A 21404-nucleotide genomic window follows, 5' to 3' on the forward strand; every position below is an offset into this window, starting at 1 on the left:
CACTATCTGCCTCAGTTCCTCAGACTCTTTTGCTGCAAAGACACATCCAAATAATTCATTCAGCTTCTCCTTCCTTAGCACACCTGTAATCCATTTACTTCACTAGATCACCTCCTGCTACCAATGCATTTAAGTAATATTTTCATGGTTTTGAATGTGCTCTTCAAATTTTTCTTTTTTAGCATCCCTGTTGCTGTCTGCTTACACTTCTTTTAAGTTTGTGTACCTTTATGTTCTCATTTGGACTTGTTTTCCACAGAAAGGCTTCCTGCCCTCAGCAACGTTTTTGACTCTGCTCCTTAACCTGGCTGGCATCCTTTCTTGGTCTGAGGTAAAACTGTACTTTCTAGCAGAGCTTCTAATGCTGTGGTTTTAAACAACCCCAACTGCACAACTATGGCATATTCACATATTCTACTTTTGTTGCTTTATCCTTATGGCGTTACTTCCTGTGTGTTTTATGGCAGTCTGCATTATGGCATATCTAGTATACAGTATATCTAGTATACTGGTCTGCGTGTTGCTTGTATTGTTTGTTGTGTTTAGTTTGCAACACACGGGTTTGTTGTTCTGCATTATGGCCCTGGCAGCCTGTATTGAAATCTTCAATAAATTCCCTCACACTCGTCCAAGGGGACACGGTGGGGCTGTTTACTCGACTCAGAAGCTCCGCTGAATTCAATGGGGACATGCTTCCTAAGAGGCGTGCATTGGGCCCACGTGCTTAAAACTGACAGAAAACGTTTTGTGTTTTTTTAAAGAGTAAGCAGAAAGCTTATTTCTCCGCGAGGAACTACAGTATTGCATATATTCTGAGGGAAACCACGTTCCCCGGTCGCCTCACGACGACGGGGCGGGGCAAAGAGAACCGCCTGGGCCAACAAGGCTCCGCCCCCTCGTCCGCGTTCTGGCCTTGCCTCTTTTCTCGAGCGCGAGGCTAACTGCCGTTCTGCGTGAGAAAGCGCGCACGCGCACGCGCACGCGCGCGCTGTCGCCGGGCGACCTCCACCGCCGCGCGCCGTCAACGGCATTTTGAAGAGGCGCGCGCTTTACCCAGCCGGCGTTCTAACGGTCTACATGGGCACGAGCCAAGGGTACGAGCGCGCATGCTCCCCTAGAGCTTCCCCTTGACTACACTTCCCCCCCACCACTTGCTCCCCTGTGGTTTTTGTGCGTGTGTGACCCCGCCCTCTTCGCCCGCTCTGCCTTTCCCCCCTCCCTTTGGCGCACGCGCGACGCTCTTCCTTTGGCCGCCCTTCCCAAAGCCCCGCCCCCTGCCTCCTTCCACCTTCCTGCTCTCCGGCGCTCCTCTCTCTTCTCTCGCCCCCCTTTCTGCGGCGTGAGGTAAAGAAGGGAGGGAGGGGTGGTGGACACCCACGCGCACGCACAGAGCGAGCGAGTGAGGCCGAGAGAAAGAGGGAGCCGTTCCCTGCTTACCCGTCGTGCATTGCGAGGTTCCCTGGCACTGACGTGGCCGCCGGGAGCCGCCATCTTGTGTGCCTGGGCGCAGTGAGGGAAAGAGAAGGGAGGGAAAAGGGAGGAAGAAAGAAGGAAGGCGGGGAGGAGGGGGGGAAGGAAAAGAGCAAAAAGAGAGAGAGAGAGAGGAGAAAAACGCAGGGAAGGAGCAGCCCCGGGTTCAAAGCAGCGAGGCAGACCGAGACGCCGCCCGGTAAGCAGCGCTTAACCCTCAACGCTTTGCTTTTTTTAGGCTGAGGGCGGGCGGGGAAGCGGCGAGAGGCCGGGCGGTGCCGGCGCTTGGGCCTAGCTCAGGGTCGGCCGGCGGGCGAGCGAGGGTGGTAATAATGGCGAGGAATTCCACCCGGAGGTTCGGCCCTCCTCTTGCCATTCCTCCGTTTGGCCTTCAGCGCCAGGCCGGGGAGGGGAGCGGAGCCGCAGGCCGCACTGCAGGCTTGGCCTCGGCGGAGGAAGCGGGCGGGGGGGGGGGAGGGAAGAGGCCCTTCTGAGGCTGAAAAATACTGAAGCGGGGAGGGGAGACTTCCTTGGATAGTCGCGGGAAGCAGCCGAACGGCCCACCCTTGAACGCCGTCCTCGCCAACCATCGAACCTTAACGGCTCACGGCGAGGAAGCAACCAGGCCTCCTTCGCCCGCCCTTCTTGCCCCCCCCAAGACCTTCTCGTTGTATTATTATTATTTTTTAATATTGTAAACAGCCAGTTGTTTATCCTTGTGGTCATATCTCCTCTCTTCTCTCCCCCCCCCCGCACTCGCCCCAATCTACGCCGGGCACTTCCTTCAAACACTTTAAGAATTATTACTATTATTTTTATGTCTTTTTAGAAATGTATAGGGATGTCTCGTCCCACCCTCCTCCCCGACTCGCTTTCACGTAGCTTTCCTTTCCTTCCTAAAGTAGCAGGCTTAAAAATAAAAATTAAAAAACCCTCCTTGACTGAACAGTTGAGGATTGACAGGCATGTCTACTTAGTTTTAGCTGGACTTAGAAGGGGGGGAACCCCCATAACTATGAGGGCACACCCCATCGTGACCTGCTGCTTAGTTCGAGCCCTTGGGGTTGTTGTTTGAGTGCAACACCCCCATCCCATCCCCCCAATAAGTTTGTGATCTCAACATTTGGGGTACGTAGAGGATAGGTGGACAGGGCTTCCCTCCCTTTATTTCGTCTCCTGTAGTAGATCCCGAGGTTTCTGGGTATGGGGTGGGGAAGCAGATTTTGATCACTTAGTCACTCACTGGTGACTTCATCAGCAGGACAGAAAGTTACGCAAGTGCAGGAAAAAGTGTGAAATGGCAGAACAGAAAGCTCCGCTTCGTCCCCCATTTCCAGGGGATAAATGGTTATGATACCATTTTCAGGGTTGAGATTTGAGGCTTTATGCAGCAGACACATAAAGCAGTCTCATTGCTCCATAGAATTATTTCATAGGCCCCCCCCCTCCAAAATACACTACAACATTGGCAGTCCTGAGCTCATTGGCACAGCTCGTCTATGCAGCCAGATGCACTCTACTGGCAACAATCCATCCTCTTATATATTTAGCTAAAACAATTTCAGTTGAAATATTTCTCATTGAGTTACTTGGGTTTTTTGCCAGCTTGTATGGTAGTGACAGAACCGCAGTGTGTCTGTGAGGGAATGAGGAAGGGCAATAGGTTTCTCCAGTGAAGGGGTTTGGTACCCATGTCTTTCTCCTTGGCCCCTTTGAATAAGTAGCTCCAAGTTGGCTGTGAAGGAATACCAGCCAAATGCTGGTCAATATCCTTTCTTAATTATGTATGCCTTGTAATTGGTAATGAAACATTAGGTTTTGGTGGTGTTTTTATTTCTTAATAAACTACATCAATACATTTAGTCCTCCATTCATGAATACTGTTTAAATTATTTAGTTCTCTACAGACCTCTTCCCTTCCTTGAAAAACATTGTTTAGCTTATGTTTTTAGCTTAAACTCTATAGCTTAGAAGTAAGTGTGTGAAAATCCAGGAAGTGTTTCTGTGCATTCTTTGGGTGTGTTGGGTCAAACCTACAGAATAAGGAAGGATCCAGATTAGAGAAGTTCAGCTTTCCCAACCATTCAGTTTTGTTTCTCCCTCCTTTTCTAGTGTATATCTATCCACTCTTGCCCCTGTATCTGAACTTAAGGCTATATTGTGCAAGCAGTTAGGGGAATATTACCCACACTCCTGTATTCACATGTACTGTGGTGCTTAATTTTCTATATTTAAAGGATTAAGGCTGTAAGAGAGTGTTGAAGGCCTCCACTGCTTGTGAGTAGTGTGTAGGGGAGGTGCAGGTAATTACTTTGGTGCTTGTTGAGGAAAATTGGCTGTACATCTTCAGTGAACAAATAGTATATATTCCAGAATGAACATTGATAGGAGGTTGGTGTGGTGTTTGCTCATTCCAAGGAATATGGTCATGTGTAAGAACAAGGCAGACTTTTCCTTCCTCTCTCTCTTTTTCTTCTGACTAACTTCTTTAGATGCAGCTTCTAAGCAGCTCTGTGAAAGAGGGTGATGAAAAACGCTTTACAGGTTGTTTTACATAACAGTCCTTGTGTTGGGGGATTCAGTGGTTAATTGGCTGGAGCAGGGTTAGAACAGAATTGTTCTTGTGTTCGAAACTCCCATTGCTCTAGCCGCATTTTGCGACGGAATTTTATTAGCGCAAGCAGTTTCTGAGCTCTGGGAGCAGTCCCGCACCCAAGATTTCAGATTAAAACTGCAGAGTGGAAGGACAGGAGGACCTTTTTCTGCCTCCCCGCTTCCGGCTACTCTCTGAAGACTGGGAAGAGACCATCTTAAGAATACAGTGGTACCTCGGGTTACAAACCCCTCGGGTTAGAAACACTAACCCCGAAGTAGTACCTCGGGTTAAGAACTTTACCTCAGGATGAGAACAGAAATCACGCGGCAGCAGCAGGAGGCCCCATTAGCTAAAGTGGTACCTCAGGTTAAGAACGGACCTCCGGAACGAATTAAGTTCGTAACCAAAGGTACCACTGTATTAGGGGGGTGGGCAGGGGAAGGACTAGAGCCTGTGGAAAATGAACATAATATTTTAGCTGCAGTTCATTCATTTTCAGCTTTGTATTCTTGTTATTTAAAAACTGTGGCCTGACATTCCCTTGTTGCACCTATAACCTGCCATTTGGCTCCTAACTTTCATAACTTAGTTTCTAACTCTGATTACATTGTCATATGGGAGGTTGGATTAGTCAGCCATAAGAACTTTGCTGTCCTTTCGACCACAAGGGAACAGGCACTGTCTGTTGCGCAAACTCCTTCAGGGAAGTATCAGCTTACACTGCAGCATGAGGTTGTACTTATCATTGTATTAAAACTTTGTGGGCCATAAAATCAGCCAGCTTCATTGTTTATCTTTGACCTTGTCGTTGTCGTCTTCAACTTCAAGTTTCTTACTTGGGTTGGGCACACCAAGAAGCCTTAACTGGAAACACTCATTATTTCTGAAGTTAGAAAAAAGTTAACTGTTGAAGTGGTTGTGGAGTTCCTACCAAGGTACTCCACACTCCTCAAAAAGTGAGTGTGAGTGATCTATTTTGGCCCAAGGCATTCACATGTTTCCAACCCTTGGCCACATGCCAGTGGTGGATGTGGCCACTCCACCCTCATATTCTGCGCACACATTCACAGTATGCACGTACACTTGCAGACACACAAATCAAAAGAGGAGGAGTTGTCATCATTGTATCACTTATCAATCTGGTGACTAAGGTGTTTATTAGTTTACTTTAAGTTACATGTGTCAGTTTCTTCACAAAACAGGTAGAAGTCCCAAAGCACTAAATCTAGGAGACCAGGATTCAAATTGTCACTCAGCTATAAAGCTGACTGGGTGACCTTGAGCCAGACATTGTCTCCACCTAATCTACCCTGCAGGGCTGCTGGGGGGGGGGATTGGAGGAGGAGAGCCATATATGCCACCTTCAGCTCCTAGGTGGAAAGGTGATCTAAATATAAAAATATTATCAAAAGAATGATGAATAGCAGTACAGACCAGATATACTGCAGTGCTTATCCCATTTATTTATTTTTAAGTTTGACACACACCACATCCAACACATAAATGGACATATAATAGCCACCAAATGCCAGACCACTGGTGCTATCCAAATTCCTTGGGGAAACAAATATGCTGAAGACATGACAGCACCACACAAGCTTCCCTCTAGACCAGGGGTTGTCAACCTGGTCCACGGTAGTGGGTTCTATGGCACAAGCTGAATCCTCCTCCCATCGAGCACTGGTGGGTGGTAAGGAAATTTTACGATCAAGAAAGCATTAGTGGGCGGTAGGTATAAAAAGTTTGACTACCTCTGCTCTAGACAGTAACTTCTCTACCCCACCACATGCTGTCTTTTCTTTTGCTTTTCCCATTGTTTCCAAAATCCATGTGGTTTTGGAGGTGGTGAAAAAAAAATTGCTGAGAAACTTTATCAGACCTTTGTTCCTGTGGTTAATCAGCCCTGTTACAAAGCAGTGCTATCTCTTACAGGTATCATTAATCTCAGATTATGACGTAATTCAGTGAAGTTTCTATTTCTTTATTTATTGCCTAGTTTCTAAGATAATGTGCACCAGAATTGCACTTTTAACACATGTTAGTCTTATTTTAGACTTTATAGAAGAAGCATGTTGTATGGTTGGAAGTATAAGCATTAAATACCCCTTTGTTGTAATGAGGTTTCTTTCTTTATAGCTCATGTATGATAAACTTGTACGGGGGGGGGGGATCACGTTCATTGTGCCTCTAATTCTCCAAGCAGACTCCATACAATAATTGCCCTGCTGGATGAGGCCAATGTCCATCTCTTCAGCATTCTGTTTTCAATAGTGGAACAGCCAGAGATCTCTGGGAAGATTACAAACTGACCATATGAGCTGCTGCTTGTTGAGTCCTAGGGTCAAAGGTATGCTGCCTTTGAAAACATTGAGGTACTATTTAGCAGTCAGTGCTATTAGTCATTGCTAAACTTGCTTTTCATGAGTTTTTTCTAATCCTTTTTTCAACCACTTTTAAGGTAGTGACTTATTGCCCCAACCAGGTAAGGTATGTATGCATTGCGTGAAGTCCATCCTTTGGACAAAAGGAAGCATTCGAATAATGCATAACTAAGCTTTTTAATTTTTTTTGCAGATTAGCCTACCTTTGGAGGGAATCTCGGCTACTCTAAGCACTACATTTGCAAAAATAATTTGTCTTTTTTAATATTTATATTTTATTAAGGTGATTTCAGTTAAAAGAAATAAAGTGATACAGAAAAAGGAAAAGTGAGAGGGAGAAAAACGAGAAACATATAAAAGTGAAAATATACACAAAAAGCAATACAGTATATGATATTCCCATACATTCTTGCATAAATTAGTATAGTACTATTGTCCTAGTGCTTATGTAAATGTTAATAGCATACTACATTTTGTATAAACTCATTCAAAATGTTATCGTATTTATCCATACAGAGTCTGCGCCTGTAAGCATGTTCATAAATTGCCAGTTATGTCATATCAGTCCATTGAGTGAAGGGTATCATATCTTTATTTTTCCAATTCCTTAATATCAATCTCTTGGCCAACATTAGGGCACAGAAAATCAATTTCCGTTGTCCCATTGATAATTTCCATACTGCAGGTGTATAGTTCAATAAAATATTCTCCTCTGAAAGATTTAACTTTTTCTGCACAGTCATAGTTACACAGTCTAGCATTTTCTCCCAAAACTTCTTAAGTAAAGAACACTGTACAAATATGTTTTCCTTGCCACATTTCCAACACTGAGCTATCTTAGCTAACCTTTTTTATACAACCGTAAAGGGTCCAATAAACTCTAAATATTATTTTCCGTTGTATTAGTCTTCATTTTAAATCTCATTACACCTTAGGTATTGAAGCTAGTACATTTTCCCACTGTCTGGGTAATATTGAAAGTTCAAATTCTTTCATGACAAAAATAATTTGTCATGAAAGTGTTCAATTAATCATCTTGACCTGCTCCATGACTTATTTGAGTAAGCAAGATATAATATGCTAATGCTATGAGAGATCTGGTGCTGTAGAAAGAGATCATTTGAGAACAAAATATGAATGCCTGTGTTACTATCATACCTAAAATAGCTGGCTAAGTGCTGCTTGCTTCCCATTTGAAACTGGGAAATAGTCCTTATGGGGGAATCTTGATACCCTAGCTCAGGGGCATTTATTGTCTGAGCAGTTAGCAATCGTTTGCTTTTCTTATACCCTGATATGGTAAGAGTCTCTATCATTGTCCTATTTGTTTCGAATTCAAATGTATTTTAACATGACGTAATTGTTTTTTCATTAAGACTTTGAATCATGTATGGTCTAATTAGGATTCATTTTAAAACATGGTTATTTTATAGGATTGGAGAACAGCTGGATATTCTTTTCTGAATTGCTACAATCTGATACCTAGTTAGCTTGGAGTGAGCACCATGTAACTCAGTCTGGCATAGTTCTGAGTAAACATGTATAGAATTGCACTGAAGGTAAATGGGGCTTTAAATGCAGTGAGTGTTGTTCACTGGGTGGTGTTACCTGTAATGTGCCATGCATATGATTGGGAAGACATATCAATGAGTGGATCTTGCCTTCATTTCTGCAGGACAAAAATTCAGTACAGTATTAACATTATCTAATCAGAGTAACTGTGATTATGCCTTATGGCCACTGTCGGAATAGAATGTGAAAGTGACGTTCCCTTAAACTGATCTGCAGGAATTCCTTTTACTAACTTGAATATTTTGCTATGTCAGCTGTTCAGCCTTGAAATGTCACTCGGGTCCCTTTTTTGCAGCTTTTAGACAAGGAGTTTTAGTAAGCTTCCAGCTTTTGCAACTTTTAAAATTTATTCAGCAGTCTTTCTTGCAGTATGCAAAAATCCAACAATATTACTTCTAAGTAATTTTTTGAAGACGTGAAATACCGCATGCTAATATTTCCATTCTCAAATTCTTTTTTCATAGGCATCACAGTCCAGTAGTGTTACACACTATTGTTTGCTTCCTCCTCTGATTTATAATCTCACTAAAAACAGTTCAGTACCTTTCCGTGCTGAGTAACAATTAATGCAGCTTAATATTTAAGCCATTTACTGCGAAAAAGTATTTTGCTCTAGGCCTGTGTGCTGTTTGTGCTCTTTGCTTGTCTAGGTGCAATCCATTTAGGTTTCATTGCTGGTCACAAATGAAGGCATGTTCAAGGAACACACAGGGTTGTTTTTTAATGTGGAGAGTTGCACCATGTATCTGTATCTAGCAATCTGCCTTCCTGTGCAAGAGCCCAAAAAATTGTGTTAAAAGAGCTATAGAATTATTTAAATATATGTTTGGGACTAAACTAGACATGCAGGATAGGTAGATGCTTCCAGAAGCAACAGCCCTATGAAATATCTTCCTCTTCCTGTAACAGCTAGTAAAGACCAAAGAATGTGGAGCCATTGGATGGTTTCCCTGCCCCTGCAAATGAGCAAGTGAAGCAGTAATAGGAAACTCAACCACACAGTGATATCACAGTGTGTTCTCTTTTACTAATTGTTATGACTTTGAAAGCAGAACATGTTTGAGACCCAGAGACTTACTGCCAGGAAGCTCCTGGCAGTACACATAGGCAAACAGGACTGATGTTTGAGGGGAGGCAAGGGGTGTTAAAAGACCCTGCTGCTGTATTTTCTTTAAGAATAAAGGGCTCTGTACCATTGAACAAGTCTCCTCACCCCACTCTTCCTTTGGATGCAATGGATATACATGCACGTCTGCTATTATAGGGAGTGCTAAATATGAAATAACATTTCCCTGTATGAAGTTCACACCGGCCTGCAGTCCATAAGGTATAGTGAATAAAGTATATGTGTTGGTGGCTGTTGCCTCGTCATGAAGGGACTTGGAAGGGATGCTAAATGGCCAACTCTAAATAGGACAAATGCTTGTGCTGCATCCATGCACATTAGCCAGTCTACACTTCTTACATGAACAGCCAGGACACTGCTAGTATCTTGAAGCACTCTTTAGTTTATTTTTTGAAAAGCACAACTATAATTGTGGGGAGAACCTGTAAGTCTCAGTTGGGGATTAATGTGTGCATACAGTCTTGACCACAAGGGAATTGTTCTGTAGCAAGCAGCACATGATACTGAAAACATTGGTTTGCCTAGCTTGGCTAGCTAGTGAGTTTGTGTAGTTTCAAAGTTAAGGTATTCCTTTTCTAATGCCCATCTTGTATTTGTAGTCCATGCAGGCTGAAGGTACACAACTGCATACAAAAATCTCTGCACGTTCTCTTGGGGAATGAAAGCTGTTGGTAGTCATGAGGTGTGTGGGGGGGGAGACAAAGTACAGTAGTACCTTGGGTTACATACGCTTCAGGTTACATATGCTTCAGGTTACAGACTCTGCTAACCCAGAAATAGTACCTCGGGTTAAGAACTTTGCTTCAGGATGAGAACAGAAATCGTGCTACGGCAGCAGCAGGAGGCCCCATTAGCTAAAGTGGTGCTTCAGGTTAAGAACAGTTTCAGATTAATAACAGACCTGCGGAATGAATTAAGTACTTAACCCGAGGTACCACTGTATAGAATAAGTAGGAGAAATGGTTACTTGGACCTGTAGGAAGAAAGGTGAAAAGGCAGTGGAAATGTTTGGGGAAAGGCAGAAATAGTTGCATATTGTACTCCAGTGTCTCCATGGCACTATTTTAACACTTAATTTATAGTTTTGTAAAGTTCCAAAATGGTCAAGAAATGCAGGAATGAGCTATTGCATAATAATGATTTTTATTTAATCCTGTTCCCTTGGAACCTGAAAATTAGTCTTTTCGAACTCCAGAGTAGTCTTACTGAAGTCTGTAGAATTACTTGAGAGTTTATGGGTTGAGATTTTAAGTATAAACGTACACACAGCTGTGATGCATAAATATTTTAGTTTTGATGTTATCTTAAATACTGTAAACAGCCAGAGGCAATTGAGCTACAAAGATTTCATGTGTAGTTTAGACACAACTATACATTGATATGTATGGACTGTGTGAAATAAGCTATTATGGGCACACAGTAGTCAGGTATTAAGAGTGTTGCATGCAGCTTCTTCCTGAACCATGGCTGGGGAACCTGTGGGCTTCTAAATGTTGAGCTGTATCATACACCCATGCTGGCTAGAGCTGATGGAACCTGGAGTGCTGCAGGTTCCCCATCTCTGATCTAAGCATGGGTACATGCAGTTAGAATTCACTGTGTGGCAGTGAATAGAAGTTCCTAGGAAAGATTCCCACACTGTACTCTATGCTGAACTGATGTTAATAGCTACTCACCTAAATGTTTGTAGTTGATTTATGCCATCGATCATGGCACCAGGTAAGTGGTGCTCTCTCAGTTTTGTTGCTGCATAAAGTTAATATCTTTGGTGGTATTTGAAGCAAAGGTAACTGAGCCCCTGGTACGTGCAGTTTTCTCATGAGTTTCATATCATGTGCTTAGTGTCTGGCATGTTTAAAAGCAGGGGTTTAATCTCAAAATATTTAAGCTTCTAGCAGAAAACTGACGATAATGCAGTTTTTTTAATTTTGGCCATCAATCTTTTCTTTGTTATTTTTGAGGTGTCTTTGTTTCCTGAAGCATTCTTGAGAGTCATACTTTTGGAAATGCAATTAGCAGCTGTTGAGTGGTGTTGACAGTGATCTGCAGGAAACTGAACATTGTGTGACTACCATGTTATACTGTCAGCTTGTCCTAACAAAGTTGATAGGATGTGTTAATTTACAAAGCTGAAATGTGAAATGTATGGATTGATTATCTTTGGAGCACTCCTAGCAAGCATGTGGAATATATTTTGTAAGAAAACATGGAATATTCTTGGCATCTGTGTTAATTTCTGAAAGAGATGCTATAAGCAGGGCATCATCTTCAAAAGAAAAGTGATGTCCCAGAATAACATAGTTGAGTTTGATTTAAAGCCACTTCCCAGTGATCTAAGAACATTGATACATACTTATTACAATAATATAAATAATTGCATTTTCTGCTAGGTTAGTATTTAGTTGTGGAGCAAAAGAGAAAATGGTTGAATTTGCTTATAAGTTGCAGAGCATTGGAAGGGCTGTGTACCTTCACAAGGTGCAGGCAGAGAGTTAAAAGCTGTCATGGAGACCGTGGCCAGAAAGCAGGACTTGTTTTTTACTCCTACAAGGCCCTTCCTCTAACCAAATAAGGATTGTTGTTTGTTCCTCTGGTGACAGAGAGAATGACTGAAACTGTAGGAAAAAGCTGCTTTGCTAATATGAACTAGTCACGATGTTACTCCTGATCTTTGTGTGTGTAAGTATAATAAAGGTGTGAACCATGTGTTGACTCACTGTATATAAAATGTTCTTTTGGGCTGCCACAGTGAAATCTGTTGCTAAATAAAGGTAATGGGTTTTTTTAAGACAAGCAGTGATCCTGTTCTAAGAAAGTGCTTTAAAATCCACATGGCTACCAATATATAATTCCTTTTTCTTTCTCATGTGCCTGAACCATGGTGCTAGCTGTCGATATGTCTGCCAAGTGTAGCTAAGTAAAAGCTGTGTCCCCAAGTAGCCATCACCTCCCCCCCCCCCTTAGCTTTTTAAAGTGTTTTTAGTATTTGGAGTGGAGGGAGAACCCTAGGAGCTTAGTTGCCTAAGTCTCTGCTGATGATGGGTTGGGGTTTGTTTTGTGTGTGTTTTTGGAATTTTGAAATAGTGTTTTACCCTTTTGTGTAAGAATGGCGCTGCTGGAATCTGATTTTTCCATCTCTGAATTATCAAATCAGTCCTACTTTTGGGGAAGTGGTGCCTAGTGTGGTGTGGATTAGTGAGGCACATTTGATACTTTTTTCCGTTAAGGAAAGTGGAATAATCTTTTATTATGACATTCCTGCTAATGATACTAACTTCCTTGTTACTATAGCATATTTATGACAATTTTCAAAATGCTGGAAATTGGTAGCATTATGCTTTTACTTAGACATTTTGGAACCTGAATGCTAGTCATTTTAGCACTAGGACTTTGCAACACAACCTCTCCTCCCCCTGTGTGGCCCCCAGATTTATTCTGCAAATTGTCATGGTGGGGGCACAAGGGGGGGGGGAGATCTAGTGCACAAGTGGAAGTCCTTGTGCTAATGGAACTGCTTGGTTTGATACAATCCAGTATATTTAGGTTCACAATGTATTTTGAGTTGTAAGACTTCCATGGTAGCTGACAATACTGTCAATACAGTCTTGTTATATTATCTCAGAGTAACTTGGGGGTGTTCTCCCCCTACTGCTCCTTTGTTGGTGCCTTGCCTTGCTTGTTACAAGGTTTGGTTACAAAATAAAAAGTGCTTGAAAATCAATAGGAATAAGTTGTGAAATAGACATGACATTATCTAAATCCGACTCCAGTGGTCATTTTCTTTGTTTTGACGTAATGAAGATTTCATGTTCACATCTGTGAGAAGCAGTAGTATAAACAAATATGTTTCTTGTACAGAGGTACCTTGGGTTAAGTACTTAATTCGTTCCGGGGGTCCGTACTTAACCTGAAACTGTTCTTAACCTGAAGCACCACTTTAGCTAATGGGGCCTCCCGCTGCCGGAGCCCGATTTCTGTTCTTATCCTGAAGCAAAGTTCTTAACCCAAAGCACCATTTCTGGCTTAGTGGAGTGTGTAACCTGAAGCGTATGTAACCCGAGGTACCACTGTACACTTTGAATGGTTTCTCTAGAATACTGTATACTGAAGAATATGAAAAGCATTTATGGTAGCAAACTTTTCATTTAAGGTATCCATACAACCCTTTTCAGGCAGACCTCACAAAGTTTATGTAAGATTCTTGAACAACAAGCATTGATTCAAAACAAAATAAAACAGTAGAATGGAAAAGACCATTTGTTTAGAAGAAGTTGTCATTTCTCGCTCCATTCAAAACAAAATGCTTCTGCAGGAGGCCCTGTGATGGGAGAGGGAGGGGCTACCATTCAAGCTGGATAGTGGGAATTCCTCAAGCTTCTTTCTTCTCTCTCTCCCCCTCCCCCAAACTGGCCAAGATAGTCATACTACTTGCAGTCTCCTTCTCCTACAAAACCCATTTTGTGTGTCTTGTGTTAAAAGTATCTGTTACTGTTGATCTTTTTGCAGTATCCAAAGCTGATAACCCACCACTGAAAATGACCTTTCCAATCTACCGTATTTTTCACTCTATAGGACACACTTTTTCCCCTCCAAAAATGAAGGGGAAATGTGTGTGCGTCCTATGGAGCGAATGCAGGCTTTCGCTGAAGCCTGGAGAAAACTAGGTGCGCCCTATAGTCTGGTGCGCCCTCTGGAGCGAAAAATACGATAATCCCTGTTCACACTCTTAAAACCTCTGCTCTGTATTGAGCCTCCATTGTTGTGAGGTGGCTTTTCACACTTAACACTTGAAAATAAATCTCACTGGGTTCCAGGGGGCTTTTACTCCTAAGGATTGAGCAGGGTGTGATCATCACACTGTACAGAACTAACTGTTTTGAATTTATTTTCTCCTAGATTTCTTTGGCCAGTGAGTGAGCACCAGACTTAAGCATGGGAAATATTTTCGCTAACCTCTTCAAAGGCCTTTTTGGCAAAAAAGAGATGCGCATACTTATGGTCGGGCTGGATGCTGCAGGAAAGACTACTATATTGTACAAACTTAAGCTCGGTGAAATAGTAACTACCATCCCTACTATAGGTAAGATGTGAAGCAGCTTCCCTTTACAAATATGTGACTGTTTTAAACATATTTAAAAGTAGATAAAGTTTGGAATTGTACACAGACTGACAGTACTGTTGAGTAAACTTGCATATGGTTGGTCTGCATATGTCTGTGATGATGCACTTGTTACCCAGGTGAAGTAAGCATTTGGTCGCTCTAACCATGTTTATAGATCCATTACAACTCATTGCTTAGAGAGCACAAGATACAACTCCAATATTTCTTAATTTGCTTCTCTTCAAGAAAGGATTTGACTAATGCTGGAATAGTAGAGGGAGGAAAATGTTGACAATGTCTATGAATGTTAAGATGTTGCTACAGCCATTTTTGTTGCTTTGGTTAATATCTGCTGTGATATATAATATGTTATCTCATTGGTCGGTTGTATTTTCTTTTTAAAATTGAGAAACTAGCCATAGGAGAGGTGTCATCCTGTAAATCCTTTAAAAACCTGTGGCAAACATTTGAAAGAAGAAACATTGCAAAATACAGTAGAACCTCGGCTTACATTACCCTTGGGTAATGTAAACTTCAGGTTGCAAAAGCGGCAAATCTGGAAGTATTTTTCCAGGTTTCGCCGCTCACGCATGTGCAGAAGTGCTCTATCGCGCTGTGTGCATGTGCAGAACCTCTGGTTGCGGAAACCTCAGGATCTGGCCGGAGCTCCAGAACGGATCCCATCCGCAACTGGAGATACCACTGTAATATGTGAAGCTTGGCCTGTATGCTTTTGAAAATGACAAGCGAATAATATTTAGGTGCAATTATGTATTCTAACTTACTAGTGGCTCTTCACTTGGCAATATGTTTTCAGTGTGGTCTTCAATACAATTCAGCTCTTTGGACCATAGTAGCTCACTGATATTGCCATTTCAGATGCAAAAATCTGTGTTAAATAAGCTGTTTGCTCCTTATGAAGTATATATTTGATGGGGGGTATTAGTGTATATTCTGAGTATACATTTTAAGACTGGCTTTTAAAATGTGGACCAGTTGGTCAGGAGTTTCGGGGGGGGGGGGTAAGAAGCATATAATTGATTTCAACAATTTCCTTCTATACCTTAGTTTAGGTTATGTGGATGAGCATGCTGTTTCACTTGTTAACTGCTCAACTTTTCTCCCACTTTTTTGTTTCAGGTTTCAATGTAGAAACTGTAGAATACAAGAACATTAGCTTCACAGTGTGGGATGTAGGTGGTCAGGATAAGATCAGACCACTCTGGCGCCATTATTTCCAGAATACACAAGGTGAGCTATTTTCTGTAACTGACCATATCCTTTTTTTTGTATTTATAGAGACCCACTCAGGCATCTTCAGTTACTCCATAACTATGTTGATAGCATGAAGTAAACGTATCAGCTACCTGTCTAGTACTGAGTGTGATGGGATATGTCTTTAGGTCTTTCTGTCCCACAGACTTTTGTCATTCAGAATGTGAAACTTGCAGTAGGGACAGTCCTTTCTTAGCACAAGTATCAAGCTAGGACATCTCCATTCTGCGCCAGCTTAGGTTATCTTAGTTCATTCACATATGTGACATAACCCTTACAATTGCATTTTGAGTGTTTTCTTTGCAAGTATGCCAACAGTTGCATTCCCCTAAATCAGAACCATAGTTTTGCCTGCAAAAAAAAAATAAATCTAGGTTCAATCCCTAGCAATCTCCAGTGGAGATCGAGAGACACTGCTATCTGGAACCCTGGAGAGCTGTTGTCAAACAGTAAAGAGCTAGATACATGTCAGTCTTCTGATTCTTTCTGCAACTTCTGTGTTCCCAAAAATTAATCTCAAGATTCTATGAGATTCCTTTCCACAGAATGTACAGAAAACAAGCTCCAGTAGTATGCCATGGTCAGTACATGGTCAGTGTTGGCTTCAGGTTTTGTGTCAGTGTTTGGCAGCCAAACAAAAGGAGTGCCTAGCAAGCTTGCCCAATTGTCCCCTCTCTAGCTTCTGCAGTAGATTTGGCCATACATTGGTTTAAAGTAGCTGTGCACCTGTGTGTAACTCCTCCATATCACCCCAGGGAACAATTGAAGGCCTTTTGTGGGCCAAATTGAACCCATGGACTACTGGTCCGTTTTGGGTGTTCATGTCAGCAACACTAGCCAAGTGTCCCTTCTTTTGAATAGAACAAGTCCGGGGAAAACTGAAGGCAACTCTCTAAACCTGCTAGCATGTTGTAACTGAGGGTATGTCATTTGTATAATGAAAACCACTTTCAGATCACTTGGTGGCCTATTGATTGTTAGCTTCATGATCTTTTAGCGAAGTTATTGCCGTGTGCATTAAATCTTGGATCTGTTTTATGAGTGTCTCTTTTTAGCCCTCGGGGCTGACTTAGCAAAGGCTGTGACGGATCAGCATGTGTCACAGTTTACCTTTAAGTACAGGAGCTGCTGCATCGGTGATGTAGACACATAACTTGACATTGTTGGCTGTTGTCTCACTGCTTCTGAAATCCTTGCTGAGGCTGCTTTGTCTTATGGTGTCAACGTTGTTGTGACCATAAGTTTCAGAATCACTGGAAAAACAAGATGATATACTTGTTTCTGCACAGAAAACCATCTCACCATACTTGCTGTGTCTATGAATCCTTCATGGTTCTGGTTGGAGCCATAGCTTAGTAGTAGAGACATGCCTTGCATGCAGAAGGTTCCCGGTTACATTTCCTGGAGTATCTAAGTAGGGCTGACAAAATCCTGACTGAAATCCAGGAGGGCCACTGCCAATCTATGTAAACAAAATTGAGTTAGATGAACTTACAGTATATGGCAGCTTCCTGTGTACCTGCACATGTGTAATAAGCTTGCCACAGCAGCAGCATGGCACTAAAGCGAGCTTTAGGTCAGGAAGTCAAGAGTCAGATGTTTTCTCGGACATGAATTCAGGTGGTCAATTGTGCCTCGTCTACAGGCTGCTTTTCATAAGTAAAATACTAGACATTGGCTTTTATCCTGGTAAGTAAGAAAGTCAGTCATTTTGGTAGCATCTCAAGCATTCAACCAGCATTTTGCTGTCCTTCTTGAGTAATCTGGGTATTAAGAGGAGATTGTTGAGGGCATCCTTTCATATATTCCTATGTAGTAATGTCATATAGCTTCTCCATGCCTATTCTGTAAATGAAGCTGTGCGAGGTCTCAAGTTGGTGACTTTTTTCCATATAGATATCAAAGCACTTTCAAGGTGAGCTATTTTAAGTAGCTTTTCCAGTATGTTGTAATTTGGCTGCATCAGCATGTTACTGATGGAAACATCAGCAATAGCGCTGATCTTAGCTATGGGATGGCTTCTCTTGAACACTTGGTTAGATAGCACCACCTTAGGATATGTTGACTGACAGATGGAGGTAAAAAAATACACAAGTCCCATCATGTTAAACAGTTCTTCTCTAAATATTGGTCTTTTTTTCTTTCATCTGTGGCTTTAGCATGCAGAATTTTGGTAGGCGCTTCTTACAGCTTTCTAAGAGCCCAAGAATCTTATTTAAAGGGTTCCTATTCATTCTTTCCTACCTTGTTTGCAAATGCCCAGAATTATCTCATCATTTTGATATTGTTATAGCCTTGGACTTTGAGCAGATTCCAGAAGATTATATACATCCATTGGCTTGATCAAAAGCAATACTTGATTTCTAAATTGAGTAAATGGCTTCTTCACATAGTTCACTATTACTTGATTGCTGTGTGGCTAGCTTTAGCCCCGTAACTAGTGAATTTGATTTAAATTACATTATAGATTGCCAGTGCCTATTGGTATAGACATATTTTTATGACAATAGATCTAGTTCCATACTTAAAACTTCCTTTCAGAAAGGCTCTCTGTCTCCTTGCCTGTCCATGTAAACAACTGTTGTTTCCTTTGTAGGTTTGATCTTTGTGGTTGATAGTAATGACAGAGAGAGAGTCAATGAGGCCCGAGAAGAACTTATGAGAATGTTGGCAGAAGATGAGCTCAGAGATGCTGTCCTTTTAGTGTTTGCTAACAAACAGGTAAGTGATTGTGAACAGCACAGCCAGAATGGTACCCCAGGGTTCCCTTCGCCTCCAGTTGTGATGGTGGGCTGTAAGAGTTCTCACTTTCCAGTCACCCTCTGTTGGTTATGCCTACGTCTGTGGGCCTTGCTGTCGGCAGTGGGCTGAAAATAATATTACTGACAGATTTCAGAGGTAAAATATATGGTCTCTTGCGTGACACAGTTGCATTAAGGAGCCCCCGGGACTTCCCTTGCAACACAAAACATACGATTTTACCATGCTAAAAGTGCTTCTTTATTGACTTTCCTGAACTGCTGCACCTCCAAACAAATTGTGGCACCACAATGCCATTATGTAGGGGTTTAAAAGTACCAACAATATCGGTCAGAGTATGAATTTAGAGGACTATATGAATATCCCAGAGCATCTGTTGCCTTTACAAGTCTCACTTTTCCATCACTTTTTCTCCACCACACTTCAGACAATTTAGGAATTTTGCATGCTACATCTACGGCCAGATTCAAAATTGCCACTCTCATCATGATCTGTACTATGGGCCTTCTGTGTGCTCACTGGATTGAGAAGGGTGGGTTGCTACTGTTGCAAGCCATGTGATAGCACAAGGATGTCTTTGGCCTCAGGGAACCAGATCTGGTTCTGTCTATATCACAACGTAGTCCAGATCACACAGATTAATGGTCAATGCAACATCTTACCATTATGCCACATTTGAATTGTATGTTGCAGATTCTTCCTATGAATTCTATAAAGGAAACAAAAATCCATTTTCTAAAGCAAATTGCTTCCATTTTTCAGGACCTGCCTAATGCGATGAATGCAGCAGAAATCACAGACAAACTAGGACTGCATTCTCTTCGCCACAGGAACTGGTATATCCAGGCCACCTGTGCCACTAGTGGAGACGGTCTCTATGAAGGACTGGACTGGTTGTCCAATCAGCTCCGAAACCAGAAATGAAGCCCTAAAAATACTCTTCTTTTCCCTCTTTTCTCCACCCCTCCTTATTTCCTCCTCCTCCTCCTTCTCCTCCTCCTCCTTCACCCTTCGCTTTACTCTAACGTGGCAAACCATGCTACTTTGTGGTATTGAGTGCCGGAAGCTGTTTTCATTTCTCTTGTCACAGGATGTCCTTCACCATGCTGTACATGTGGCAAATCCAAGCCTGAAAACAGTTTAGGTTTCTTATTTAATGTAAATAGTTCTTGTTTCCAATGAGACAGTTTCTGGTACTCCTATGCAATATTACTCAGCTTTTTTATTATAAAGAAAATCAACTCGCTGTTTAGTACTGGGGAAGGGATTTGAAGTGGATTCAGAGAAAAGTTGCCAGTTGTCTGGTTGTACGCTAGAGCTGAATACAATCCCTCTTGGCTTGCGAGGTCTGTGGGGAGGCCAGATTTGGTGGCTATTTTTTAGCCTGGAGATGTCAGTTTCTTTTTTAGAAAAGAAGGAAAGCTGAAACACTTGAACAAAATGTCCATTGTGAGTTCTGCAACAACTTGAATACCAGCAATTTAACATGTTATAGGTCCATGGAATGGGCAGCATCCTGGATCTTCCTGTGCTTGACAACCTCTTTTGTGTTTTTTGTGAATGTGAGATCTCCTAAAGTCAGAGTTCAGTTCAGTTCAGGCCACAGACTTAAGAGAAATTGGCGCACGTGTAAAACACTATGACCCTCTAGTGCTCTCTCAGATTTGGGCAAGAACGTTTTTCTCCTCTTGCGTCTAATTTGGATGCCATCCTTTACCTGTTCTCTTGTCGCCCCCTCCCCAAGTGTTTTGGACTTTTCTCATGTAGAACTACAGTACTCCAGAAGACAAATTATTTCCACAGAGTACAGCAGCCCATAGCAGTGCTCAGCTCTGTCATCAGCAAGTACTGTACTTAAGTAAGAAATGCCATCCAAGCCACCTAATGTAATGTTTAGGGGGGGAAATACTAAAAGCATGAGAGTTTGGAGTTTCATTCCATTCTAGAAGTGTTTGATGCCATTTTTTGGAACACTCCCATATCTGTATATGTGTGGAAACCCCTTCGCATCCCTCATACTGCAAGGTTCAGATTTGCCATCAAGAAGACCTCTTAACTTTTTTTTTTCTTTTGTATTTTGATAAAACACTGAAGAAGCTGGAGCTGTTTAAACTTTAACTTGAGGAACTATCAGAACTGGTTTGTTTAGTGTTGTGGAAAATCTCTTTATTTGCTTTCAATACACAGTAATCAACTGTTTTGTATACTTGTTTTCAGTTTTCATTTCGACAAACAAGCACTGTAATTAAAGCTATTAGAATAAAAATCTCTTAACTATTTCCTGGGGTTTTCATGCTTTGCCTGTTCCATCTTGCTGGGCTCCATAACCAAATACATACTGAATAAAGCCTTTCATGGTCTTTGCACTCGTCAGTTTCTGCTTTTGAGTAGCCGCTTTGACTAGACGAGTTCCCTTCCTACCTCCTTGAGCTCCTGCATATTGAAGTAAAGAAGTAGTCCACGAAGCTGTTTTCTCTCTCGTATATATCATGTTAAAGCAGACTTGTGAATGCTATGGAACATGCCCCTCTTGTAATCTGCCACATACCAGTTCAACTCTTACTTGGGAACATATTGTGGGTTATAGTGAGTTACCATATGGGTTGTGGGCAGAGTATTGGCAGGAACAGGCTAGTGGGCCAGAACTGTTAAAAAAGCAAATGAGGCATATACACCATGGGTAATTTTAAAGTTGTGTTATTTAGCCACCCTTCAAGAGTGACCCTACACTTTATGTAAATAACTGAATTAGAGAATTGCCTTCCTCCAGCAGGGGCTCCCCAAAAACCTGCTTTCAGCTAGGTAAACATGTTTGCAGCTGTTAAAAGTAGGGTTGCCATACGTCTGGAATTTCCTATACATAGCTTGTATTCAGCCCTCGTAAACAGCTTCCAGGTGGGAATCGCACAAATCCGGGAACATTCAGAATTATGGCAGCCCATGTCGGGAAGTGTAGATTTTGGCGAATTTCATTAAAAATAGCTCAAATACTCAATATTGCAAAAAGAAAGCTCAATAACTTTGGGCATGACATAAGCTTTGGCAAAAAAGAAGAAGAAACAACTTTAATGTCCAGATTTTCACTTTTTGAAATACAGCAACCTTTGTTAAAGGGATTCTTCA

At 41.9% G+C, this 21404-nt stretch overlaps 1 protein-coding gene across 2 annotated transcripts; it reads left to right on the plus strand.

The window, feature by feature from the left end:
- The first annotated feature begins 988 nt into the window (after window positions 1–988).
- On the plus strand, window positions 989–20641 carry ARF1 (ARF GTPase 1). Of its 2 annotated transcripts, none has more exons than XM_080974315.1 (5): window positions 989–1094; window positions 14042–14225; window positions 15387–15497; window positions 18118–18242; window positions 19044–20641. In XM_080974315.1, the coding sequence occupies exons 2-5, from the start codon at window positions 14078–14080 to the stop codon at window positions 19203–19205; spliced, it is 546 nt and encodes a 181-aa protein (XP_080830441.1). In that variant the 5' UTR covers window positions 989–1094; window positions 14042–14077; the 3' UTR covers window positions 19206–20641. The 2 variants fall into 2 exon arrangements, with proteins under 2 accessions (XP_080830441.1, XP_080830440.1); XM_080974314.1 differs by lacking the exon at window positions 989–1094 and adding an exon at window positions 1395–1669.
- Window positions 20642–21404: the final 763 nt, after the last annotated feature.

This window comes from Podarcis pityusensis, assembly GCF_964106645.2.
Source record: "Podarcis pityusensis genome assembly, chromosome: 12".
Classification (NCBI taxonomy): domain Eukaryota; kingdom Metazoa; phylum Chordata; class Lepidosauria; order Squamata; family Lacertidae; genus Podarcis; species Podarcis pityusensis.